Genomic DNA, 24,871 nt, shown 5'->3' with positions numbered 1-24,871 from the left:
CTTATGCTGAAAACTGAGCCCATGAGTAGCTTTGGTGTCAAAACTGAGTGAATTTCGTTGATAGGAAAAATTGAATCTGTAATCTAAAGATCAAATGGAAAGCGCAATTTGGTATGCTAGTAGTCAGGAAGAGGGCCTGGGACTCCATTAGTAAATTCAGACTAAAACTAGCTTATTTCCTCATTCACCACACCCAGTGTTTAAATAAACCACTTTTCTGTTGTTACTCTAAAGTCTCTTTGCCCCTGTTACCTGTAGTTAGAATACTGTTGTCAATGGTCAATAAAGGAGGTTGGAGTCAGGCGGTACTTCTCCAATGCCCAAAGATTTGAGGGCAACTTGGGTAAACACAGAAAATGGCCTTTAATCCAGAGGGACTGAGGGTTTAGTAGGTATAGATGGCATCATAGTAGTCAGTGCTTCTAACTTACAACTTCTGAATCCCAGCTTTGTCACTGTCTACACATTCTGCTTCAGTCTGTATCAATGTTCATCAGGTGCTCAGTGTTTCCGGCAAGTTAGCAAAGATGCTCATGTTAGAGTAACTGGTTGTCAGGTGTCTCCTGCCTTGTGCCTGATGCTTCTCGAATAGGCATGCACAGAAAATGGATAAATGGGTGAGGGAATGGGTGGACTTTACTTATAGGACTTGTAGAGAAACCTTGAAGCATTTGACTTTTGGAATGGAATTGGTGTTATCCTGATAAGAAGGATGCAAAAAATACAGGAGGAGATGCAGCTTGTTCAGAGAATGAGCAAATGGGACAGGGAGAAAGTTGCCCTATGCACTGGGGACAAGCTGGGCCGGGTGACTTGTGTTTACTGAATTAGATGTGTTCTCCATGGCTTTAAGTTCAGTTAGGGGTTTGGAATTTGAACAGAAAAGCCTGGTTATAATAAAACAATAGATACTCCCAAAAGAAATTGGTACAGACTATAAAATCTCTGCATTAGGATTTCACTAGTTTTCATCTCTGAGTCCCTTCTATATTTATGTTTGTAAACTACATATAAACTTTACATATATATATAACTCTTATATGGAACCTTCATCTTAGCCTTACTCAGGAGCTTATGATACGATACACATTGGTGAAGCAAAAAAATTGGCAGTCAAAACAACCTCTGCAAAGTTAACGGGGTTAATGTCTTGCTTGTGTCAAACTGCTCTGGAGAATAACATAGCAGAAGGGAAAAGAACGGCAGTGGCATCTGCTGACTGTCAAGCATATTGTTGAGGACGCCCATAGCAAGAAGAACAAGAACAGCAGCACCATCTGCTGAGCATCAAGCACGGGGAACAAGTGACAACCAGAGACAAGTGTCTGTGCAAACTGAGATGTGAGCGGGTGGCTAATACTATTACTCACCAACATGCCTCACATACTCCACGACACAGAATGCATGATAATTGTAACTGCTTTTGGAAGTTAGATTGGCGATGTGCTCACTGTGGGGTGGTATTTTTTTATACTGAAAACAAAAATAAAATTGTTGGTAAAGTGGAAATGTTCATTTGGTGAAACACCCTTATTTGAAGACTGGGGGTCCCTTAAGTGTATATACATATTGCCGGTACATTTGAGTTTGTACTCGATAAGTGTATAACCAGTAATAAAACAAGATAATTAACATTCATGTTAATAAATTACATGGTTGAGATTTGTTTTATACTTTATTCCACTGATGTGTTATTATTATGTAACTGCTTTTGGAAATGTGGACTATGTTTAAACTATGGACGCAGTCAACTTTATGAAACGATGAACACATGCTCTTCATATTATGTTAAAACCAACAGCATGACATACATTAAGATGCTATCTAAGATGATAATATGCAATTAAGGCTCTTTCCCATAAGACATTATACTTTTTTCTTGGCACTACAAACTCACTTTTTGACCATTCCAGCAGACTTTTCTTAAAATACTGGTTTATTTCTTTAACATCCACCTAATTTTGTCTAAAAAGACACACTCCTACACTACCTAAACAAAATTACATGTCACCTCCCAGCAGCTTAGCAACATGTATTACCAGCTTTTTATAAATTGGTACAACTTGACATTAATCTGCTATATCCCTCCCAGAATGAAGTTAATTTAACTTCTAAATTAAAATCAGAACATTTTCATAGAATCCACATTCTGACAATTTGTTAATGCAAATGATGAACTCAGTTCATATGTATTTTGTTTTAATGTCTTTTTGGTTTCCTAATTACACAGCAGGATAAAGTTCTAGGCCAAAAGTATGGAATTAGGATGAATGAAAGAGAAGTGTAACCTCGCACAATCTTGAGAACTTGTTTCATGAAAAGTACAAGATGTGATCGAAGATGAGGTTAAGTGTTTACACACCTAAATAATGAGAAGAATGGCCAACATGTTAGACAACAGCCCTCTGGGAGTCTACATTCAGGGCCTCAATTTAAAAGAACATCACAAAGAGCCGAAACAAGTCTGAGAAGCCCATGAGTTCTTGTCAGAATGACATGGTCCAATGTCCTGACATAGAAGAACAGTACTTCCAGATATTTCTATATTTGGCTTTTAAGTAAAGTATTCAGCTTTAAATTTGTACTTATGTTTTGCCGACAGTTACATTTGGGAGATTGATATTTAGTGTAGTGTAGCTGATAAAACATTCAAAAAGATGTTTGCCAGTTTAGCTTTAGCCACTGACTCAATTTGTAGTGTTAAGCAATCTTTTCTAACCTGCCTGTGTTTCAACTGTAAAACACCTACTAACAATTTCAATTTATCCTAATCTGGTTAAACACTTTGGGCATGGGGAAGGCACTCTAGAAATGAAATGTATTAATTGTTCAGCTACAGGGCTACTTTTAAGTGCACCGCCCCATATTTGTAGATGAGAGATGACATCAAACCTGGCTTTTAGAAACTGATTTAATGATGCCATCCACTTCTCTACCCATCCATGAATTAACAGTTTTGGGTCATAAGAGGGCAGAGCCACTCACAACATTATCAGGTGCAAGGCAGTCTCAGACGAGGCAGCAGTCCATCACAACTTTCCACACTCCCCCATGCAACAAAATTAAAAACCTATCAATTACACTATCAAAAACATAAACCCAAGCAGACATAGGATGAATATGCAAACCCCAAAGGCAGTAAATCAATAAATCAAGCAACAGTTATTTCCTGTGTATTATCTATAAAAGTTATTTATAACCAATCAAGAAAAGAGTGCGGAGAGTGGCAAGCATATGCAAAATGCCTAGCAGTGCATGTAATGGCAATATACTTCAAAGGGCAAGTTTTGGAGCCACACCTAGATGGAATATTAGGTGATCATAAAATACTGTGTGTGTGTGTGTGTGCATATATACTGTATATACATATAACTGCAAGTAAGACGCCATTTTGTTATTGTAAACAGCAAAACTACCAATGTTTTATCATTTCTTAACTTTGAAATATTTAAAGAAACATTTTAAGGTGTTCAAATGTATGTATAAGCTGTATACCTGAAAGGAGATGTGGTATGAACATGACATTTTATAAAAGCCTATGCCCAAACAGCTGCTGAAAAGTTTAATACAGGTCTGGGTCACAGTAATAATTCATGAGTACAAGTCCTAGTAAACTTGTATAATTTATACAATACTTATTCTGCATGCCTGGAGGTCTAGTTTTGCTTAGTGGACAAATTTATGTACAATTTACAACACACAGAATGCAAACTTATGATCATCAGTGCTCTTTGAATACACAGTCCTGCTGTGCATTCAAAATGATATGCCATCAATACAAACTGTAAGGCTGAGCAAAAATATTTGTTGGTTATTCTCAAATTAACAGTAGCAGAGATAAAAAAAGATAGGTACTTTTTTCTTCAATATATACATTGGTAAGTATGCTAACCCGAATACACAAAATGGTTGGAGGTGTTCAGATAGAATTTGATGTAGTCAACAAAGAATGCAAATGTTATAACAATTTCATGTTACAAAGGGATCTTTCTAGGACATTTTTCTCCTTTGTTTTAATACTCTCAAGTGTTCTACAGTTACTCCATTTTAGTTAAAGTTACAAGAATGACCTCCACCCCATGGACAAAGTAGCCACATGTTAAACCTTGTGGATAAAGCCGCCCCCCACCACCTGAAATGGCTGTGCAAATTCTGTTGCACTCTTCATGTCAAGTGCCATCCATGAAAGGTGCTGTATAAAGTGAACAGTGATAACAGTGACTGGCTTTTGCAAGTGCATTCTCGTAAGCTTAATCCATATAGACCTACTGTCATTGCAACACACAGGATATGTAGGCATAATAAAGGTAATTTTTAAAGATTCTGCGTATTTAAAGAGATGACACTTTTAAATATCTGGGTAGTCAATGGCACTTGTGCTTATGAGTTAATTGATAAGAAAATTCTATGTTTGTGAGGGAGGAAACAACCACGGATGGGCTGACAGTCTGTCTCAGGGCACATTCAAGCACATGTGCACGCACTAAACGTTATATATACTGGACCAATTTAATATTACTAATTCATCTATAATGTACTGTATGTCGTTAGGACATGGGAGAACAACCATGTAAATATGGGAAGACACACAAACTTCATGGGATGGGAAGTGAACCAAGCCCTAAAAAAACCAACAGGCAACAGTATGAACCAATGTACGAACTGTTGCCCCTTGTCTGTTTTTCTTTAAGTATTTATCACAAACTCAAAGATTATAGGATAGCTAAAGACATCACTTGTCAGTACCATGGTTAGTGCTGCTGCCATATGCATTCAGTGTCCAGAGTCTGATTCCAGCACTCAACTACAAGCTCTCCTTGTGAATGCTGGTGTTTTTTTCAATAGTACACCAGTTTTCCTCCAAAACCTCCAAAGGCGTGAACTTAGCTGGTGATTGAAAATGGACCCTGTCTGTGTTTCAGGGGAAGGTGGAGTGAGTGGATGCCGCAATGGACCGGTATCATCTTTGGGGTTCATTCCAGCCTTTTCTTCAAGACTACCAGAATCAGCTTTAATGTTTTTGCTGCCTTGATTTGGATACATGGGCCATAATTTATTTTATAGATAATCCTAAAACTGTTCCAGAATACTCTGATTTTTCCCACCTCTTCAATTATCCGGGGTTATTATAAAAGATGAAAAAAGGTGATTTTTATTTTATAGTTAAAGCTAAAAAAATGTGCCAAAGGGATTTACATCTTTTCACAGCCTGACATATTTTAGATAAACCACTCCAAGATGTTCTTGCAAGGATATTATACTATATGTGAGTCCTCTGTGATGACCGATAGGTGCTTATTGACAGTCACTCATTACCTGCATGCAATGAAAATGTACTCCAGTTGATATACATGAGTACGTGAGTGGTACATCTTATTCCAGTCATTGTGATACCACATTTTTAAAAAGCAGTGTCAACCTGATGCATGGTTTCATTTTTTGCTGAGTTAGGTAGCTTATGTTTAATATTCACATGAACTGTAACTAGTACTTGCTTTGTCCATAGGAGCAAATTGTTAGTTTTTCAGGGAAGAGGTAAAATTGCATGAGAACAATATTGCAAAAGTGAACATATGGATTGTATTATGTTGTATTGTAATCCAAACAAATTCAACCAAAAGGTTTAGGAAGAAAGACAAGTATTTTTGAGTTGTTTACAAGTTGCTTGTATTAGTAGTCTATTTTTAAACATATGTGAACAATCTAATTATATATATAGTAAAACCTTGGATTGCGAGTAACTTGGTCTGCGAGTGTTTTGCAAGACGAGCAAAAATTGTTGATAAATTTTAACTTGATAAACAATCGAGGTCTTGCAATATGAGTAGTACGTATACGCATTGCTGGCTGAGCATCATGTGATCACAACTGAGCCAATGGTTCCTCTCTCTCTCTCTTTCGCTGGGGGATTGTGGGTAATCATTATACCATGCTTGGTCTCAGTTGGCGTGCCTCACTCATATAGTCAACACCTGTACGAGCATATAGTGTTTACTATAGCATTGTGACCACGCGTGTGTGTGTGTAAAGCGTTTTTTTATTTTGTTTCCAATAAGGCTGTAGCAGTGCGAGCGATGACTCTGTTTAACGACAATGCAATGTCACATTTCCGCAAAATCCTCAAAAGGAGGCAAAAGCAACTGTCATTGGATAAGTTTCCTTGTTAAAGTTACAAAAAAAGAAAAAGATTCCAGTGAGCCAACAGATAGCAGTGATTCCGTTAGTTGGAGTGAAAGTCGTCCTATACAATAACACTCCTCCTCCTCTCTCTCCCCCCTCTCATTTCCTTCTCTTGCCTCCCTCACTCACTTTATATTTTGTATAAATCATTTTTATATGAATATTTTTGGGTTGTGGAACGAATCATCTGAGTTTCCATTATTTCTTATTAGGGAAATTCACTTTGATGTGCGAGTGCTTTGGATTACAAGCACATTTCTGGAATGAATTATGCTCGCAAACCAAGGCACCACTGTGTATATATATATATATATATATATATATATATATATATATATATATATATATATATATATATATACTAGCAAAATACCAGCTTACAGCGGAGAAGTAGTGTGTTATAGAAGTTATGAAAAAGAAAAGGAAACATTTTAAAAATAACGTAACATGACATTAACATTAACAATGTAATAGTTTTGTGACCGTTATGAGTGTTGCTGTCATTAAGGATTTGATTATCATTATTTCTTTCAATCAGGTTCGTATTTGGACAGTTTGCACAAAACCACGCTTTTGTCAAGGCTTCCGTCGGGTAGTCTTTTGAAATTAAATTTGCCTCCGATCATTCCTAGCAACGCGCTTTCTTCCGACTCTTACATTTTTGTAGCTCTGATGTGTGCATCAATGTAATCGATGTACCAGGAAATCATGCATTGACAAATGTTCCCCTTTGCTTGGAATGCAAAGTGTGATTAAATGCGTTATTTTTTTTAACGTGGAGTACATGCATCGAAGCTTCTCAGCTGTGCTTGTGCTAAGAAAAGGAAACATTTTAAAAATAACAACATGACTGTCAATGTAATAGTTTTTTGACCGTTATGAGTGTTGCTGTCATCAAGGATTTGATTATCATTATTTCTTTGAATCAGGTTCGTATATGTAGGATGTGTTGTGTTCAAGTTATATTCAGTGTTTGTCAACCATTGTAAAGATAACAGGTTTCATTCATCGAAGTGTTCACCACCCAAATCGGTGCTCGTGAATGTAAGATGTTCAACAGGCATTCCCGGTATTAAGTTGTGGAAATTTCCTGCGAATAATTTAGCGGTAGTGTGTGTATGAGCTTAATTTAATCTTTTCCAGTCCTGCAAAGTCAGTTGACGTGAGCCGCTCGGAGTACATGCATCGAAGCTTCTCAGCTGTGCTCGTGCGTTCTCGCGATGTCAACGGCTTTATTTAATGTTAGCTAAATCCCGTCACTTAAAAGTTTTTTGTTACAGCAATTTTAACTCCGTTACAAAGTGATCCAAAGTCTCATTTATACCTCGTGTCTTCTCATTAAACTTGTATCTCACGAATACAATATTCGTCGTAGGCATGACAAACGACAGCGGGAGTGTGTCTATAAACTTAATTTAAACTTACGGTTCACACTGTGCTTTGTTTCCGCAGTAGCTGCACTTATGAATATGCTTGTATGCATCACTCGCTTCATAATCTTTTGCTGCCTTCTCAATTGTGAAATGGCGTTTTTTGTTCAGCACTCTTTGGAGGTCTTCCTTGTTTTCTACATACTGCGTTCACAGTCATTTCACATGATTACGTGGGAAGTGTGATGATGTCACACGCAACTCCGCCCCCCACGGCCATCGAGCTGAACTGTCCTTTACAGTATATAGAGAAAAATAGGTTCCAGTTATGACCATTACGTGTAGAATTTCGAAATGAAACCTGCCCAACTTTTGTAAGTAAGCTGTTAGGAATGAGCCTGCCAAATTTCAGCCTTCTATCTACTAGGGAAGTTGGAGAATTAGTGATGAGTGAGTCAGTCAGTGAGGGCTTTGCCTTTTATTAGTATATATATATATATATATATATATATATATATATATATATATATATATATATATATATATATATATATATATATATATATATATATATATATAGTGTCACACATGAGCACCAGAGGCTCACCTTCTGGGCTCATCAATGGTAAGCACTACCACTCCAGGACACAAGGGGGCGATGTCACTGATGGTATCATCTCTTCTTTGTGCCACAGCCCTTGGAAATTGCCCAATGAGGGCAACTGACACTGCCCATTCCAGTCCGGCTGCTAGAAAGCAGAGGTACTCCTGGAAGGGGTTGTCTCATTCTGGAGAGAGCAGACCACAAAATGAAGCTCCCACCCACAGGTCATTCTACAGAGCATTGAACCACAGCAAGCTTTGCTTTATTTGTTTTGATTTTTGGGTTCAGTTTCACTTATTTATGAGCTAACTTGCTTTTTCTGGGAGTTTTTTTTTTTTTGCAATTGTTAAAAGAAGCAACATGATTGGCACCACAACATTTCTTTGGTGAACATTGTGTTCTTTCAATCAACAACCATATATATTATTTAGTAAACAGTTTGAATAAATTCAGCATTATAAATTACACATACTGTATAAGTTCTAGATGGTGTACTGTTTAAGTTGCTATAATACAATTAACAAAGCTGCTGGTCCAGTCCCCTCTATTGACTCGCCTAAAGGCCCTGTCACTTTACATGACTTTTTCAGAGATTTTCTGTTGCAGATTTCATTTACATAATCTTACCATGTCAGAGTCGGTATAAGGGAGCTCCTGTGATCCCTGCTTGTCTAGTCTGACATACCCAGTGACTCAGCCATATCAGTCTGCAACTCATCTCAACAAAATGAAATAGGTTTGATTTTGTCTTATGTCATAGGGGTGGGCTTGTGTGTGTGTGTCAGTGCTGACAATCAATGACTGGTCACCATGCAGGTACCATGGATATAATGCAGCTCTGAAGAATAAGGAACACAGGAGTTTTGGACCTGACCTGATGCTTGTCTGTCTGATGTCCCCTGACAGAATGACAAATAAACAATAAGATTACAGCTGAACTCACTGTACACGTAAAGCATTTGCAGTATTCAGACTGCACATTGTGGGCTGTCATTAAAAGGGGCATGTGTGAAGTACTCTGGAAATGTGAAACTGCGGTGGAAAGTCATTATTCAGTTATCTAATATGACATAACGTGATTTCTAGTCATGTAATCTAACATGCTCAGGCAACAAGGTCAATAACAGCAGTTGTCAAATTTGGCATCCCCTTCACTGCTGTAATGCAACATCAGCTTAACATGCAATTCTTCAAATGTGGGACCACACAGCTTTCTACACTTCTCAGATACTGTCTAAACACATAGTTTATAGAGTCATTAATTCTTAATCATGAAGAGAATCAGCATCAAAAAGAAGCAAGGTTCTGGTAAGTAATTGAGACCACAATATGGGGGAAAGAAACACAATCCTTAACCATGATTTGGCCAGTAAACATGTTTGTGATGGGACGCCACATGATTGTGTCATAAAATTAGCAGAATTTGTCCAAGTGTTAATTTTGTGGCAAGTGATTTTCCATAATCTGCTCAGCATACGTTTTATTGCAGTAGCATGCAATGTGACTCAGGGCCATAGTACACCAATATAATTAATATTCCCCACAACACCAACCTGTGAAATAGTCAAATTGAAATGACTGACAAGTAAAAACATGTACGAAACATGTACGAAACTTATGAATCGCAGGTTTACGAGTTGCAGATCCTCCTATTTGCAGGAGTTTTGTATCCTACTGTTGACAATGAGCATAGGCTAGAAAATGTGAAGAAAACTAAAAAGGTCTAGTAAGTCTTAAATACATAAAAGATATATATACTATTAATAATTAAAATTTTTTTCTATCATTTACTACCACAAATATACTCACAAATTTATTATAATAAATTAAATTTTGTATCATCTTTACTGTTCACTAAAAAACTTGCTTAACTATGGGGACCCCACACATCTTTATTCATCTTTGTCTCTACAGCCAGCCACACACTCATAATTTGCTTGCACCGTGATTGTTCTAACTTGCATTTCTCACAACTTTCTGCATCATAATTAGTGCAATAAATTTAGAATATAATTTTCAGTTCAAAACATAGTGCTTCTAGCAGATCTGAATTGTGTTCCCAAAAGAGAGAAGAAAGTGACGACCCTGGTGTATTACTGGACATGTTTTGTTCACAAGTAAGGTATATCAAGAATAAAGGGCAGGAAATCCATCAAGTTCCAGCGGTCATGTAAAACAAAGATTTTATATTAGGCCTCGGTTAGGATGAATTCTTCCTCTTAACACTATCTAAAAGTCCACAAAGTCCACTGATAGTGTGGAGAATGTGTTTACTGAACCACTGAGAACTGTAAGAGCATTAGAAAATATCAAAATGGAGAGACAGGCTGTAGAGTGGAGTTTGGTGTTCAACATGATGACTGTCTGCTGCTGGTTCGCTAAATTCTTCAAATCATATCACATGCATATATTGTATTTTAAGGAATACTTTAGCTTTGTGACTCCAGCCTTTGTTATATGTTCATAGAACTATTAAATGAAAAGTGGAAAAGACTGAACAATTTTCAGACTTGTTCAGAAGAATGTATTGTTAATGGCGGAGCTCATTTGAAAAACAATATTTAAAAATTATATATATAATGTTATTTAACATAAGATAAATATATGGCGTCAATTGATTATTTTTGACTACTTTATTCCTTATCTGGTGCCTTGAGTCAAGTGACTGTGTTAAGTGACCATACTACCTTTTAAAAATTCACCACACTCCTTATGAAGTATTAATTTCTTTTATCTTTACTACTTATAAAGAATTTATTTCTCTTAGCTTTACTAAACCTTACACTAAGCAGTTACACTGGCAGTGATATACATCAGAAATCAATTCCCCGGTTTTAAAGATAATTATTGTTTTATTAACAACTAGTGGATGCCCGCTACGGCGGTGTAAGAATAGAAATGGAAAACGGTGAGAAAAGAATTCAGAAATCAAGAAGAAAGAAATACTTCTTGAAAGATGTAGTTGTGAATAGGTGTTTTGCTGGAGACGACAGATAATGAGTCGAAAGATGTAATCTCGGAAAGAGCTTGAATTTCAGCTTCACCACCATAAACTGTAGATGTTGCCATATATTGATAGTACTCGTGACTTGTTGTGATAACTCGACTTACGTTGGAAAGAATAACAGGAAGAACGTCTCCAAATCTGTCCCAATGTGATGCAACAAAATCTACTGTCCTATGTCGTAGTGAGAGTGCATTGCCTTGGTTAACCGTTTGTGTCAAGAAATAACCCACTGATAGGAACAGGCAGTTGCCGGATCCCGGAATACAGATGACGTTGTACAAAAACCTGTTGACAGAGAAGATACTGTCATTCATTTTATAACAAAAGCTTAGGAAACAACCGTCGCAGTATAGCGAAAATAGCAAGGAGCGAAACCAATAGCAAGGAGCAAAACCAATGGCAATGGTCGAGAGAGTACCTTACTGTAGCAGGCTACGGAAAAGACTCGCAGGCACAGACATGACCAAAGTGAAAGGTCACGCGGTCAGGCTAGATATCGGGCATTGATGTGACACCAATAGGGGTATATGGGAGGCCGCAGGCAGCGTGGGGAAAGGTTTGGAAGAGGACGAATAGGAATCGAGAAATGTCGTGTGGGCGGGACCGGGTTTGAAGAGGAAGCAGGACGAACCAGAAGAGAAATATATATAAGAGATACTAGCTGTGCTACCTATCTAAGACGGGTTGAAATCTAAGTAATCAAGTTAGATGTCAGTGTTAACGTTTGCAGAGCACCACCTATTGGAATGTATTTTGTAATGCATGTGGTAATAAAATGCCTTGCATTTATCATTCCAACAGATGGTGCATCACAAACATTTATAGTATTAAAATGTATTACTACAAATGTTTGTGATGCGCCATCTGTGGAAGTTACAAATGCAATGCATATGTCTCTGTTATACACCATTTGGTATGGCATTTGGAAAAGCAGTGTTAATGTTTGTGATACACCATCTGTGAATCACAAATGCAATGCATTTTATTGCTACAAATGTCTGTGATGCGCCTTCTGTTGGAATGACAGAGACATAACAACCCGACAAACACATCTATACAGTGACACACAGACACTTGTCCTTTTATTAATGTGGATGTTTGTTTTTCATTTTCACTTTTAGCAAAATTCATGTGAGAAATATGCTTGATTTACTGTTTTAATTCTAAGGGAATTGTTATTTATCTACTCCAATATCATTATGGTAACAGTCCTTTTCTTGAGTCCCAGCAAGGCACTGATTTTCTTACTTGGGTCCTAAAGTTAAAAAAATGATGAACCCCTGCTGTACTGAAATAATCAAAATAAATGGAAGGTTAACATGTATAATATAACATTGCCAAACCTTCCTAGTCCAATTAGGGTTCTTGAGGGGTTCAGAGCCTATCTGGCAGCACTAGGCACAAGGCAGGGAACAGCCCAAGACAAGCAGCCAATCCATCACAGGGTTCACTCCCAAATGCTCCCAAACACAGGGGGCAGTTTGGAATCACCATTGTAACCTCACCTGTGTGTCTTTGGGGATGTTGGTGGAGTTAAGGAGACTGGGCATACTCCATATGAACAATCAAGTCCTCTGCTACTAACTGTGCCACTGTATATGGGTGGATTTTGTAGACAAAATTGTTTATCTGTGCCGCGGTGCATTTATCTTTCAAAAATGACATATTACATGCAACCCCCACAAGGCTCCAAAGTTTGAGAACTCGGGGCAGTTAATAGGCACAATGTCAATAATTTAAAATTACACATGGTTAAAGTCTTAAAAGCAGGAACATTTGATCCTGCATGAGAAGTCAAATTAATTGGTAGCGGAAAAATGTCTGCAATGCTCTGATCAGTTCATACGATGCCCCTGCATTAAAAATACATTATTAGGACTCTTTTCTTTTTTCATCTACTGGCCTTCTTTTCTAGCCTGATGAAATGTAGATGATTCATTTACCAACAGCTCCAGCAGCAGCTGCAGCAGCTCAAAGTCACACACTGACTGACTGCACAGAGGAGAGATGTGCTTTTCAGACATTTATCAGCCTCTGCAGTTCTACCCATGTGGGTGTAACTTTGAAATATCTTAAACTGCATTAATGCTTGTTACGGTAAATGCCATTATGACGGCTAGGCAACAAATGCTTTTTTTATAGAATCAAGTAATGAAAACACACTGTCAAAAAAAATGGTTGTGCTCAGAAGCAGTGCTTCAAGTTAGGTGAAATCCATGTCAGGAAAATCAGTTATTCATGTCCATTACACTCCAGGTCACCACTACCAAGCCAGACATTGTGCTTCCTGTAAAAGGGTGATAACTAGTTATGTTCAATGTGGCACTGGAATGCATGAGCATCCACCAAGGCCCACCTGTAATGTGGTTTACAGAGAACTGATCAGCCATACTAAATGTTTGAGTTGGGAACGGAGCTACATTGCTGGTCCTTGTGTGCCTGAGTGGTAACTCCAAAGTGCTACCATTTGAATGTGACAGTATGACATACTGGCAACAATTGTTAAGAAGGATTTGAGAGGCCAAGAAGAAAAACAGCAGATTATCCAACAGAACATCAAACCAGCTATATTTATATGAAAAGAGGATCCAAATTTTTTTTTTTTTTTCTCATTCTCAAAATTGTTTTGATTTATTTCAGGATCATGCAGGGCCAGGGATTAGGTGGAAAATAGCTGTTGACAGATCATGCATGCAGTTATACTGGTCCAATTTGGAAAAGCCAGTCAACCCAAGCAGCAAACTTTTGGGAATGTGGGAGTAACACTTGGAGGACTTGGAGGAAACCTAAGCAGACACAGGAGATAATGCAGAAACCACTGGGCCAGGTATGGAGCGCTGGATGTGTGAGGCAGCAGCACTACCCTCTAGATATAAAAATGATCATTATAATTTCAGTTGTCCTCTTAAGAATTTTATTTCACGATTTTTCAAATAACATGTTTAGCTATACATGGTACAGTAGCTTTTGTCATTAGCAGCCTTTGAACTTTTACTGGATATTGAAGCAATGATATTCTTAAAATGCTCAATTAGATGAGGTGCATATGTTTAAAGACCTTTGGCTTCATTGAATGGGCATCTATCATCATTTATTTCATATAAGTATTCTTATTTTTTAAATTATTTACCCTCATCTACTAAATCTTCTATGATAACATGTGGGGTTTGGCTTGTGTATCACTGAATGATTTTCTTTGTTTTCTGCCATTATTCTTCATTTTCTACCTTATGTTGAAGTACTCTAGCAGAAAGTCAGTTATATTGGAGTTTTATATACGTTACTGGGATCTGATGTTTACTACATAAACAGCTTGTTCACAAAATGCATCCTCGTTGGTCGGCTATTCAATTTTTTCCAGGCAATTTATCATAATTGGAGACATACATGCGTTTTGTTTATATAGATGAGTTTCAGACAAATGAAAAATTTCTAAACTTCCAGAGATAAAAAAAAACAAGCAAAAGAACATACAATAGCTATTTACTGGACTCCCAAGAAAATTGGAAGTGCTTCATTGTTTGAAAATTGTCAATATCTTTGATTTTATTCTGGACAACCAAATAGCCTGATTAGACATTTGTTCAAACATTAACTTAACTAAATCACCCAATCTGAGCAATTTAATTTTGCAGTTAGCCTTTGAGAAAAGAATTACAGGGGCTATTTTTTAAAACTTAAAAAGGTATGTGACAATTGTATTTCTTTCTTTTTACTATTTTATAAAAGAAACTTGACAATGAATAGGTTACAGCAAGTGAAACATTCCAATAGTTAATGTCCTTTTGTACTCCTAAATTCTGATGATCACTCACAGTTGTGGGTTACCACAATTAACTGTAATTATACAACTTATTTCACTTTATTTTTATCTACTTTAATGGTAGCCCAGTGCGAGCCATCTGTAGGAGATGCAGCGGTGTCTCGCAACATACTATCAAAAGCAAAAATAATGTCTAAAAAAATGTTCCTACTCTCAAAATAGAATAATTACCTGTTTTTGCACATCCCGCTAAAGAAGAAGAGACTCACGGAGAATGTGGGTTCATGTCATGGATTTGGAACTAATCTAATGTGGTTAGCACAGGGAATAAGAAGGAAGCCATTTACAATACTACTGTGGTCTTTAACAGAGTAGAAGAGAGAACATTAAGTTGAGTTTGGTTGTGGGTGCTGCATTCCCTTTTTCTTAGCACTTGGAGACAAGATGGGCTCAATTAATAATTTTTCAGTTCAAAGTGGCCTTGCCATTTTGAGTATGCAAACAGTACTAGTCAAGGATTGTCCTTCCTGAAGTTTTTTTTGCTTGGGAATGTAAATGGATTGTGCATCATTATAATGGATGGTGAGGTGGGCATATTCATCATTATTTTACTGTGCTACTGTGTTGAGGGCCATGATGGCAGCATATCAAGCCGGACTGACCAGCCCATCCGAATCCCGAGAGAATTCCCAGATGCTCTCAGGTAAATCAAGACATATAATCAGTCTAGTGTGCATCCTGGTGTTCTCCCCATAGCCCCCATCTACTGTACGTTCCCAAAGGTCAACATGAATTCATGCCCTAATTACTTACAAAGCAGTGGTTTTACCCCAAGGTCTACTGAATACTGTAGAGCTCCTGACTTTATTACAAAGCGTGAGCTCAACAACCCTGCTCAGGGACCTCTTTATAATCACTTAAACCTGCAATCTCACTCATTTGGTCGCTACCCAGAGCACCCTCGGTCCCCCAGTTTCAGTGGCTATTGGTGTACTCCCACGGTATAAAGTATACTGTGGTCACATGATTAGCATGTTATCACCAATCAATGGGTCAGAAAAATCCAAGATTACTGTAGGAGTTTGCCTTTATATTTGGATTTTCTGGTAATATAAAACACAATAAACAATTGTGTGTGTTCTTGTGTGTACTCTATGCATATACAAATGCAGTTGTACTTCATGAAATGCCTTGAAATGATGCTTATAATGTACAATATAAAAAGTGATTGGTTCAGAATTTACAAAATAATAGACAAACTTTATAAGACTTCTGACTATGGTGTAAGGCTATTCAACTCATTAAAGCATTTACTCTGTAAAAATATAATGTAGTTATTGCTTTAGCTTTGATTATGCAGATTTTTTGTATGAATGTGGTGTTAAATGTACAAGGGCTTTGAATATGTCAATCTAGTAAAAACTAGAAAAGGCCAATTTTTATTTTTCTTTTTTGTAACGGATTGAATGCTAAGGGGTGGTAGGTAGGATTAATTTTATTACAATACTATTAAGTTATAAAAAGTATGCTTTTGCCCAGCCCTAACATGTAACAGCTCTGCCACAAGATAAAATATGAAACTCTTAAAGACCAAATAGTAAACAGCAAATTTTAACAAAACAAAACTTTCCAAAATTAGGTTATATAAGTTAAGGCTTAACATTTGGCTCCAATAGCTCTCTTCTCTACTTCCAAAAGCAAGACATGCATTCAAAAATATTAATTTAGAACCACTATCATACATAAAACAACATAATTTAAAAGTAACTCGTTACTTTAGCATATCCACACATCTCCTAAAAGACTTTGCTTTACGAGAGGCTGAGAGCACAATTTGGCTCCTTAAGGTTTCATTTTGTTTCACAAAATAAACATTGTAATATAAATACCATGCCAAAAAGTATATGCAGTATTACATGCCGATTATGATTCTTACATGCCAGTATATGCTAATATTACAGTGACCTGAAAAATATCTGAGGTCTTTTTTATCAAAGCTTTTATACTTACAGACTAGAATGCATGTTGAGCTATTTATTTTCTGCTACTTTGTAAATAATAAATATATATTTTCTTTTATCTTTTCTCAAATTTCAGAAACTTGTCCTTCTGTTCAAATTTTAAAATAGTGCCATGAGGAAAAAAAAAAGAAAACAAATTTAAAAAAGGGAGATTTTAGTTATGTAAATCGGTCTGAATTCATTTTTCTCAGTTTTGGAGGAAGATGCCCATCCATCCTTCCTCCACCTGCAAGTTTTTGCAGTTTAGGTGGCAAATCTGCAACTGATTGGCTCATGGGGTCAGAGTTTATCTTAGTGGTCTTTGACACCAGTTTCTCCTCCGAGTTTCCTGGGACAGAGCTGATTCTCTGAAGTTTCAAGGGCAAATCCCCCAGGCTATAGGCTTTTTCGGATGCTGTAGAACTCATTCGCAACAACTTCCTGGGAAGGTCTTCCCTTCCTGTGATCTTTTGAAGTTTTGACGGCAATTTAGTACTGGTATCCTCAATGGTATCCAAGCAGTCCATTGAGTTATTCCTATCTCCACTGTTGCTTAAAGATGGTGCCATTAAAGGTGAAGACATAAGAAGCATTTCCTCCTGCTCTTTCACACTGTACGGAGGTGTGGGAACCTCAAATGTTGCATGAAACTGAGAGTAGTCAACTTTGAAGAAGCCTTCTTCCAGGGAAATAACAGGAAAGAAACGATGGCCCCAGAGAACTTCATCTTCAGTATAGGAGGTCCTTGCCTGACAGGTCATCCCTGTAAAAGACCATAAAGACACCTTTAGTGTAAACAGTAAAAAAATATACAAAAGAACTTTAAAATAGTGCTTTACTAATGACATTCAACTTTCATACTCTGTACCAATAGGTTTAGATCCCTTTTGTTATTGATCGTCTCCTACTGGCTTTTTATACAACAGCAATATCCATGTCTGCCTATTTATTTCACACTAGCTGAGAGAAGAAGCTGTCGCAGACATGAAAACGTGATTTATCAGTTCAGTTGCCATTACATAAGCAATGAGTAATTAAAGGTAAATTGCACACTAATCAAACAAAGGTCACATTATATAGAGCATTTCATGCCAAACATTATCCCAGATTGCAATGAAGCTGAAGTTGTGCCTCTTTCCTTTAAGTCCTTTAGTCATTTATGCTCTGCAGATTTGGCGAAAGGTGGAGAAACATCTTGACACAACTCCAGTTTGGCACAATTATACATCCAACTGGTATTGGTGGCAGGGCCATCTCTTTTCAGCCATGGGATGATTGGGGAATTGAGATGCTTGGTTATAATTATAAGGAAAATGGATTCAGAATGTTCTAATTACTCAGGACCGGGTTTTGTGTTTTCCTCTTTCTTATTCTACCTTCAAATCAGGTCAATCCTTAAGGTAAACAGGGTCCCATTTTCTTCTGCACTGCCTTTCCACCCCTTTATAAATTTTCCAGCTTACTATCTCCAAAATTACAGCCAGTATCACCTTTATATGCAAGTCTGAGTAAGACATCTGCTGGACCTCTACCTTTACTTTCAGTTTGGCCACATGACCTTGTTTTTCTGTTCCCATTTTGTGAAATAATTTCCTTAACTATATTTCCTCATCCTCCAAAACCCCCAATTACTAGAATATTAAATTTGCAGATTCCTCCAAAAAACCCAATTACCAGCATATTAAATTTGCAAATTGTTTGTACCCCAACCCTTAGAAAACTGCTTATCCCATCTCCCACCTGTGCCTTTCAAATGCCCTTTGAACTCCTCTCCATATGTTTTGTGACTTCCCCCCAGTTTCTATATTTTGGACGAGTGTTTCCAACTGTCTATCTAATATTTTTTCTGTTAATATTCCCCATTGGCTTGATGTATTACTTCTTCTGGACCCCTCTTCTCTTACCTTGACTTGTATCCAGCAGAGGTTATTCTGTCTCTGCTACACTCATTTTAGCTTCTCACTGGAAATCTCCTGACTCAAGTTTTGTAAACTTCTAGAAATCCTCTTTCTTTAATCTAACCCTACTTGAACTTTTGGTGGTGCGGATCAATGCATCAGATGGTTCCAATTTAAAGAAGTGGCAAGCTGCTGTGCGCTTGGTTTGGAGCTGACCTGCCAGAGATCTGTGTCACAGCCACTAACCTTAATTCCTAATTCTCCCCTTTTCTTATTCCCTTTCTCTGGTGGGCCTCACTGTGTCTGTCTGGTCTCTCTTGGCAGTCTATGTGGGCACCAGCAGTTTTTAAATTGATATTGAACTGTTTTTACAGGGCAATTTTTGGGGGTGAGGGTGCCATGGGGGGCATCGTTGCTGGTAAACTTTTACTTTAATGCGTTTTTTTCAATTAATAAAAACAAAACATATGCACTACAATGCAAGTTTTAAAGTTATAAGTTCAAACATGAAGAGAACAGTGTGACACTAGGGGTCGCTGTTGCTCTTCCAAATCCGCAGACAACACGTCCAGACACCAGGTAAAAGTCCCAGAAATATTTTTAATTTCTTCTATAACGTGCACAAAGCACCTCCACCTCCAAAATATACAATAATAAATCAACAATAAATCAATCCTCCTCTCCACCCAGCAGCTCTGTCACACTCCCTCCCAACTCCGGCTCAGTCTGCTGGGTTTCCCACAGTCCTTTAAATAGTGCTCGACCCGGAAGTGCTTCTGTCCTTCTGTCCATGTGATTCCATAGCACTTCCGGGTCAGATAAAAACTCTTATTTTTCTTCAGCCCGGAAGTACTTCAGTTCTTTCATCCCCATGACTAGGGAGTACTTCCGGGCTATAGGGAAAATAGGAAACCCCTTGTCCCCCAGCAGCATCCTCCGATGGCACCCACGGCACACAGCAGGGCTGTGAAGTCGCACTCCATCTCCCATGATGCCTTGCGGGCATTCGGGGCACCACCATGCTGCAGGGAGGACTCCATCTAGCGGCCTGGGGGTGCTGGCCGGGATAAACTGCTGGCCATCTCTCACAACAGGTTAAATGATTTGATCAGTTATAATATGAGGCAGAAATCAAATTTAATCTTGAAACCTTAGTGATAAGGCACTAACACACCACCACTAACTCCACATAACATTGCAACTGACAATACTGTAAAACTCATTTTGGGATTCTGCCTTACTTGATATTTTTTTTGGTAAATCCACGTGACCCTGTATTGGAATAACTGGGATGAGAAAATATATTTATGAATACATAAACAGTAAATCACAGGTGTCACTTTTCTCCCTTGCAGTTTTATCAAACCCTTCCATACTGCATGCCATTTCCATACCATACAAAGGTTGTGCCTCTGGACTGGAAGTAAAAGTTTCTTATAAATATTCAAACATGCCGTTTGAAGACACTTGGAGGTCAGAAAGCAATATACCACCGGGTTATAAATGTAAGTCAGTATGAATCAGCAGGTCACAAGAGAAGCAGTAACATATGTGCATATAAAATATGTTCAAAAAACACTTCTGCTTATATCAGCCTGCTATACTGAACATTCTTTTTTTTCTTGCAGAAGTTATCTAAAAGAAGCAATGCTGAAAAGAATTGTAAAAGAATTAATACAAAGTGCGAGTCATCAGTGTGACCACTGTGTTGCTTGGTAATGCGTTAATTCTTGCAAAGCACATTCCTTAATATTTGACTACTTTAAAGGAATTCTCTACCCGAAAATGGTTCGTTTTTATATGTTACTTACTCTGTGTAGTTTGTAGTGATTACTGAGCAAATAATCTCATGATTTCATGCAGAATGAGAGAAATTAAGTTTATGATAAAATTTAAGCTAATGGTGACCTATGGTGTACAACAGCAAATAATGTGAAAAACATTCATGGATAAAATAAAAAAGTTCTCACGTTACTCATGTTGCATAATCCAGTATCTCTTATCAAGTCAGTCAGTCAGTCATTGTCCAATCAGCTATATCCAGGGTCCCGGGGGTCAGCTGGAGCCAATCCCATCCAGCACAGGGCGAAGGTCAGGAACAAATCCCTGGGAGGGCGCAAGCCCACTACAGGGCGCGCACGCACACACACACACACACACACACACTCACCAAGCACACATTAGGGACAATTTAAGATCAACAATGCACTGAACCTGCATGTCTTTGGACTGTGGGAGGAATCCAGTTGTACCTTCAAAAGGTATAAAATGCATGCACGTTTGCTAAAACATTATTAATGTTTACTTCTGGGAAAACACTGCACAATGTTATCTGGAAAATGTATTCCCATAATGCTATGCTTTTGAATCTACAGCACACGTCTCTATGGATATTTTTCACATCGTTTGCCATTGTACGGCACATGTTGCCATTAGGTTGTATTACTTCATAAAGTTTTTTTCCCTAATTCTGCACGAAAACATGAGATAAAAAATATTTTCTCCACCATCCCTACAATCTACATGGGGTAAGTAACATATAAAAAAAGATACTATTATTGGGTGGAACATTCTTTTATACGTGAAAAAAATGCTTGGACTCCAAATGGAAAAGCAATTTGAAAAACATATACAAATGAGGAAAAACATATAAAATGTTTAATCAGTGAATACAACCATATAGTTCAGAAGAGATGATGATCATATTATAGTGATGGCCTACTTCTATAGTTGGGAAAAATTATATGTGCTCCAACCCATGGCCAACGTGACAAAAAATAAGCTCAAAAAACGATAATACCATAGACAGCATAGCTCATTTTTTTCTGGCAATGACACACAAATCCATTTTAAAGACTTTAAAATAAAACTGCCAAAAAAGTACAGTCAAACAAAAAAAACTGTATTGTAAATAACAAAGTGCACTGAATATGTTTCTTAATAAACTGGACTTAGCAAAATGTTTCAAATCTGGTACCAGGTTAACAACAGGCTTCTTAAAGAGCTAAGGAGTGTCATGCTGCCTTTCTCAAATGTATACAGAAACAGCCCATAATAAAGGTTATAAAGGAAACACTGCTGATCTTCCATAAAATCCACAGCCTATGTCAATGGATGTTAGTGTCCAACAATTTAATTTGTGGGTATCCACTTAGGTGTAACACAACCACATTTACTGGTTTTATACTGTAACTGATTTAAAACAGGGTGAAGTGAAATGAAACAAAATATGAATGTTGAAACTCAGAAGATGTAATGCATAATGTAACTGCCGCAGATGGACGGTGTGCACTTCACAAGGAGGGGCAGACGGAATGGCAACACAACTGCTGAAAAGGAGAATCTGCTGAATTCAGCAGCATTTCCTGATTAAATTTGTATGAAGGTGTTTGTTAACTTGCAATCTGGCAGATGCCAGCAGAGAAGATTTCTTTCTTAGAATCATTATGTGCTCTCATTATAATGGTATTAATTTTGCTGAATGGTTGGAAAAAGGTGCAGGATGGCTGTCAATTAGGTAATTCAGGTTTCTCAGTCAGTGGGGAAAACTGTAATAAACAACTGATGTAATGGATTTCCTTGAGAAGTGTAAGGATGCATCCCAGGTCATATGGTTAAGACTTCCATTGTCACAAGTGTTGCTAAAATAGAGTTGCCTGAGTATGACCTAGATTCGCGATTGGACAGGGAATGGTTGAACTTGTCTTGCTACGTTCACATTACCAGGCTGAAGTGACTCAAAGCCGATTTTTTTTTTGTCTTAATGTGACACAAATCTGTTGTTTTCAGGGCTGTGTGGACACATAAACTCCAATTCCTTCAAATCAGACTTGAGTCACTTTCATCCGTGGTGCTATACTGCATATGTATCCGATTTGATACTTTTTTCGTTCTTGGTGATGCAGACAACCCCTGCACAAATGCATCAATGTGAGCCTAGTCTAAATCATCTCTACTCTGTCTAATTCATCCAACCCTCTTTATACAGGGTGGCACAGAGAAACAGGAAATTTTGGAATTAGGTGTTGGCGACCCTGAGGTGTCGGCAGTTGTTTGAGACCAACACATCCTCGTCTAGAACCCCTTGCCATTAGTTATAATGGAGCAGTGGAATGATGCACAATGAGCGTTCGCAATGAAAGCCTTTAATAAGAATGGTGACAGTGTGACTGCTGTGCTAAGGGAATTTTGGCATCATTACCAGTTAGGACGTCAAGATCATGTCTTGTCTGCTCATATAATTACAACATGGGTGTATAATTTCATAAGAAAAGAACTCCCTAGGTGGAGCCACTTCACATACTGCCACACAATCGATGGCAGGTATTCGACGACTGTTTGGAAAGCATGTGACATTCCCTGACCTCTGAGATCCCCAGATCTCACTGTTTGTGATTTTTTTCTGTGGGGACATCTTACAGTAAAAGCCAAGTGTTCTGCACACGTCCTGCAACCATTGCTGAACTAAAAAGAAGGAGTAAAGAGGAAATCGCTGGCATTTCTCTTGACACGTTATGCCGAACAATACAGAATTTCCACAACAGGCTGTCAGAATTTGTATGGAGAAATGGACAACACCTTGATGATGTTTTCTTCAAAATATAAAATGAATATTGAATGAATATTGATTACCATCATTAATTGCTTATCCTGTACAACACATTTCATCATTAAATGTATTTTGTGATGTGTTTACTCGTGCACTGAATGTCAATTGAAAATTTCCTGTGTCCCTGAGCCACCCTGAATTTTTGAATCTGCTTAATCCAGTTCATGATTGTTGGACAGTCCAACCCCAAAGCACTGGTAAAAAAAAAAAAAAACAATTCTGGACAGCCAATTGTACTGTAAATTACATTTATATTTATTTGCTTAGAAGACACTTTAATCCAAAGTAACTTACAAAAGAAATTAACATAATCGATTAAACACCAGTTTTGGGAACAGGACACATTTACAAAATTGACCATCACAAGTGAAGAGCTCAGAGGAAAATTAAACTTAGTTACAATTTCAAGGCCATTATTAATTAGACAAAAACTCAGAGAGTCTTCAAACACTTTTTAACACTTTAAAGGAGTCAGAATTTCGATTGGAGGTCAATGCACCAGCTAAAAGCTACGCACAAAAAGAGTCACGTTTGAGATTTGATACCCAGCAGAGGTGGCATCCTCAGACGCCTTTCAACAGACCTGAGTGGGTGAGAAGGACATTAGGATCTCATACATTTCTTCACATATATGGGTGCTGACCCTTTGACTACTCTGTAAGTAAGCATTAAGAATGTGAACTTAATTACTTTCATGCATACCTGCACTCATTGATCGTGGGCCACTGTAAGTCATCAATTGACCAATCCTGAATGTGTTTGGGAAGCAACACCAAAAGAAATACTACGAGACGTTAGTTAAAACACTGTCACAGCTGCTTGAAGGAGAAATTATACAAATTTAGGTGCTGGGGATGGTGCATGGAAAACTGATGAACACTTGTACCATCTGTATGATGGAAAAATGCAGATGTATTGCATAAACAATCAGCACATTCTCTGCCAAATATAAGTAGAGAATAATACACAAAGGCAATATGAACTCTGGCTCAGAAGAACCCAACGATAAGCAACTGTCACAGTCTGACATGAGTCCCATTGAGGTCTCCTCCATTTTGTGTATATTTGGCATTTCTTCCTTCTTCTTTAGAAATCCAGGCTAAGGGTGGGCATGGCCTCCACTTATCATTTTATTATCAGGTGGGGTCTCTAATTTAGCTCAAAGTGGAGGGATTAGCAGATACAAACGAATGCACCGCAGCAATGGAGTGCTCAGACATTGTCTTCACCACTGTTTTGAGTCAAGTATTTATTACGTTTTGAGTCGAGCAAATTTTGGTTTTAGGTTTAAGATTTTCTTTGGCTCAAATGTTTTGCTTTCATGCAAAGTATTTTTATGTTCTTTATGTAAAATTGTCTTCTTTGAAAAGTATTCTGTTATCTAAGATCTTCTTGTCTGGTCTGAAGTACTTAATTCTCTTACTTTGCTTAGAGTGATTT

The 24,871-nt window shown here is 37.7% G+C and overlaps 1 protein-coding gene across 1 annotated transcript in view; it reads right to left on the bottom strand.

Moving 5' to 3' along the window:
* Positions 1–13,223: 13,223 nt before the first annotated feature.
* The window catches only part of kcnj3a (potassium inwardly rectifying channel subfamily J member 3a), a 355,259-nt gene continuing 343,611 nt past the window's right edge, over positions 13,224–24,871 (bottom strand). The window contains exon 3 of the mRNA XM_039757434.1: positions 13,224–17,687. Within this exon, the coding sequence (XP_039613368.1) occupies positions 17,104–17,687 (584 nt within the window). The 3' untranslated portion in view covers positions 13,224–17,103. The remainder of the gene's footprint in view (positions 17,688–24,871) is intronic.

The sequence above is a fragment of the Polypterus senegalus genome, chromosome 6 (assembly GCF_016835505.1).
Source record: "Polypterus senegalus isolate Bchr_013 chromosome 6, ASM1683550v1, whole genome shotgun sequence".
NCBI classification, from domain to species: domain Eukaryota; kingdom Metazoa; phylum Chordata; class Cladistia; order Polypteriformes; family Polypteridae; genus Polypterus; species Polypterus senegalus.
The sequence above is the reverse complement of the archived record's forward strand: the minus strand, read 5'-3'. Positions and strand labels throughout refer to the sequence as shown.